Consider the following 3,286-nt stretch of genomic DNA (forward strand, 5'->3'; position numbering starts at 1 on the left):
CTGCTCTCCGCCGCGCCCTGGCCCGCGCGGGGGGCCGGGGCCGGGGCCGGGGCTGGGGCCGGGGCCGGGGCCGGGGCCGAGGCCGAGGCCGAGCCCGGGGCCGAGGCGGAGGCGGAGCGGCAGGCGCGGCCGGAGGGCAAGCGCTCGTACGCCATGGAGCACTTCCGCTGGGGGAAGCCCGTCGGGAGGAAGCGGCGGCCCGTCAAGGTGTTCCCGGCCGAGGCGGAGGAGGAGTCGGCGGAGGGCGCCGCGCGGGAGCTGCGCCGGGGGCTCTCCTGGGACGCGCCGCCCGGCGACGGGGAGCCGCCCGAGGAGGCGCCGCACGACGGCGCGGCCTACCGGATGCGCCACTTCCGCTGGAACGCGCCCGCCGCGCCCAAGAAGAAGCGCTACGGGGGCTTCCTGGCGGCCGAGCGCGGCCACGCGCCCCTGCTGACTCTGCTGCGGAGCGCCGTCGCGCCGGGCGCGTCCCCGCGGGGCCAGTGAGCGGCGGGGGCGCGCACGGCCGTCCGTTCGCCGCGCCCTCGCCCAGCCCTGCGTCTTGCTGCCGAAGGAGCTCCCCGCTGGGCGACGCCGTTACGTTTGCATCCTGGTTCGCGTGTACCCATCGCGGGCGGGCGGGCGGCCACCCGCGGGGGCCAAGAGTATTTTCATACTTTGAACCAGCTGTACAATACTGTAAATTAAAGGGATGAAAATGTGAAATGAGAGTACGGATGCTGACGCGCAATCATCACTTGCAAGCTGCGCGGGTCTCGGGCTGCGAGTGCTCATTCCGGGCCCCTCGCCTTTCTTCACGGAAGCGTCTTGCGCCCCGTGGGGCGGTTTGCAGGCAGGAGGCGCCTCGGCCGGGAAAGGAGGATTCATTGGGATCGGGATCCCGAGGCTGGAAAACGGCGCGTGTGTTGGGAGCACCCGCAGCAGAGACGGGCATGGCCCATGTTTTGCTAGGAGTCCCGTTCGTGCCCTTCTGGAAGGCACAGAGTGACCATAAATGGGTGTCTTGGGGCAAGTGCAAAGCGCATTTTCCTCTCAACGGGCAGGCACTGCCCCCTCCGTGCAGTTAGCAGCAACTGGTGCTGAGGCTTTCTCAGCCCAGGGCGACTGACTGAGGTTTCCAGACGGGACTGAGCGCCTCCCCGCGCCCGCTGCATGGCAGGTGTGCTGACTCCCTGCCTGATACTCGAAGGATGCAAGGGGTCGGGGTCGGGGTCGGGCTGGGGATGGGGATGGGAGCCACCTGGCCCGGGTGCCAGAGGGTTCCTGGGGCTGGCTCCTCACACACAGTCCCCATGCTCAGGCAGCATCGCGGGGGGGGGGGGGCAGGGGTGCCCCTGAGCCACGGCCTGCGGGAGGGATGCCGTCAGGGAAGATGGGTGAGCAGGCGGGCCCGCCGTCTCCCCCCGTGACCGGGACCACGCCAGGCTTGACGCTGTGTGTAAACGCTGGGCCTTCTTTCGGGACACACCTGCCCTGCGCTCCTTCGGGGGCCCAAAAGGGGGTCAAAGGGAAGGTGGCGGGGGGGGGGGAGGCGGTTCTCTCTTCCCTCCTTCACTGATGCTCCCCACCACCCCCAGGCCAGGACGGCGACTGCCCGAGTTCTGGGCCCAGAGACTGCCTGCTTCCCGCACCAGCAGGACCTTCCCTTTGGGGTCTCCACGGCAGGCCCAGCAAGACATTTTCAGTTCTCTTTTGTCATGAGTATCCCCTGCCCTTTTTCTCCTGCAAGGAGCCCCAGGTGGCCGTCATTGATCCATGCGAACGATTTAGGCGGGATGGACGGGGAACAATCATCACATTTGCAAACAAGACAGAACTGGGGGGAATAGCGAGAACCATAAAAGACAGAATGAAGGTCCAGGGGGAGCTTCCTTAACTTGAATGCTGGGCTCAAAGCAACAGAGTGAGATTCAGTGGGGACAAGTGCCAAGTCCTCCACCTGGAACAAAGAAACCAAATGCATCGATACACGATGGGGAACACGTGGCCCAAAAGAACTGCAAAAGTAAAAGATCTTGGAGAAATTGTGGACAAGAGGCTTAATATGAGTCAACAATTTGACTCAGGCTCCAAAAGGGCAAATGGTATTTTGAGAAGCATTAACAGAAGTATTCCAAATCATGAGAAGTAGTAGTTTTCCTATACTCCTCACTAGTCAGAGCCTTTCTGGAATACTGTGTCCAGTTCTGGGCACTGAGATTTAAGAAAGATGCAGAAAAATTAGAAAGACCCCCGAGGAGGGAAACAAAAGCGATCCAGGGCTTGGAAACACTGCCCTGTGAGGAGACACTGGGGGAACTGGGCATTTTCAGCCTTGAGAAGAGAAGGCTGAGGGGGGACATGAGATTCCTCTAGAAATACCCCCACGGCTGTCACAAAGAGGAAGGTCAAGATCTCTTCCTGCTGATGCCAGAGCGCAGGACATGGAATGATCAAGTTACGGCAACCCAGATTCAGGCTGGACATCAGGAGAAGCTTCCTCACTGTCAGAGCAACACGGCAGTGGGACCAGCTGCCTGGAGAGGTGGGGGGCTCCCCCACACTGGAGACATTCAGGGCGAAACCGGGCAGCCCTCCGAGTGCGATGGTGTGAACTGGTGTCCTGCATCAGTGGGGGACTGGATCTGACGGCCTTCGTGGCCCCTTCCAGCTCTCCGGTGATTCTGTGTTATCCTCACAACGGCACCCCTGTGAGGTAGGGTGGGCCATGACTAGCCCAGGGTCGCCCCAGGAGCTTCATGCCCAAGCGGGGACTGGAACCCGGGTCTCCTGAGCCCGCGTCCTGCACTCACACCTCTCTGCCCCTTCTACTGCGCGCCATCTCAAGTGATCTCATTTATAGCACGCTGAACATTTATTATTACATTTATATTCCACCTTTCCCCCAGAAATGAACCTGAGCCATCTTGCACAGTCCTCCTCTTCTCCATGCAATCCTCACAACCACCCCGTGGAGTAGGCTGGGCCGAGAGCCCGTGTCTGGCCCAGAGTCACCCAGTGGGCTTTGCAACTGAGTGGAGAGCAGAACCCGGGCTTCCTCTAACCACTACTCCACCCTGTCTTTGTTCCGGCGGCCAGGCCCTCCTGATGAGGGCCACAGTGGCCCTTCCTTGCTCACATTCAGAGGCTTCCGCAGCCAGCAGGAATTTAATGTGGGACACGCTGCCACGAGATGGCCCCACAACATTCAAGGGGGACCGGGAAAACCCACAGACCGCACAGGGGCCAAGGAACAGCCCCCTGGAAGCCAGAAGTGAGAGAAGGCTGCCACAGCTGCCCCCACGTT

General features: G+C 62.1%; 1 protein-coding gene across 1 annotated transcript in view; it reads left to right on the forward strand.

The window, feature by feature from the left end:
• Positions 1-486, forward strand: part of POMC (proopiomelanocortin) — a 1,648-nt gene extending 1,162 nt beyond the window's left edge. The window contains exon 2 of the mRNA XM_044450305.1: positions 82-486. Within this exon, the coding sequence (XP_044306240.1) occupies positions 82-486 (405 nt within the window). The remainder of the gene's footprint in view (positions 1-81) is intronic.
• The last annotated feature ends 2,800 nt before the right edge of the window (positions 487-3,286 follow it).

Source organism: Varanus komodoensis, unplaced genomic scaffold, assembly GCF_004798865.1.
Source record: "Varanus komodoensis strain SLA01 unplaced genomic scaffold, ASM479886v1 scaffold64, whole genome shotgun sequence".
Classification (NCBI taxonomy): Eukaryota; Metazoa; Chordata; class Lepidosauria; order Squamata; family Varanidae; genus Varanus; species Varanus komodoensis.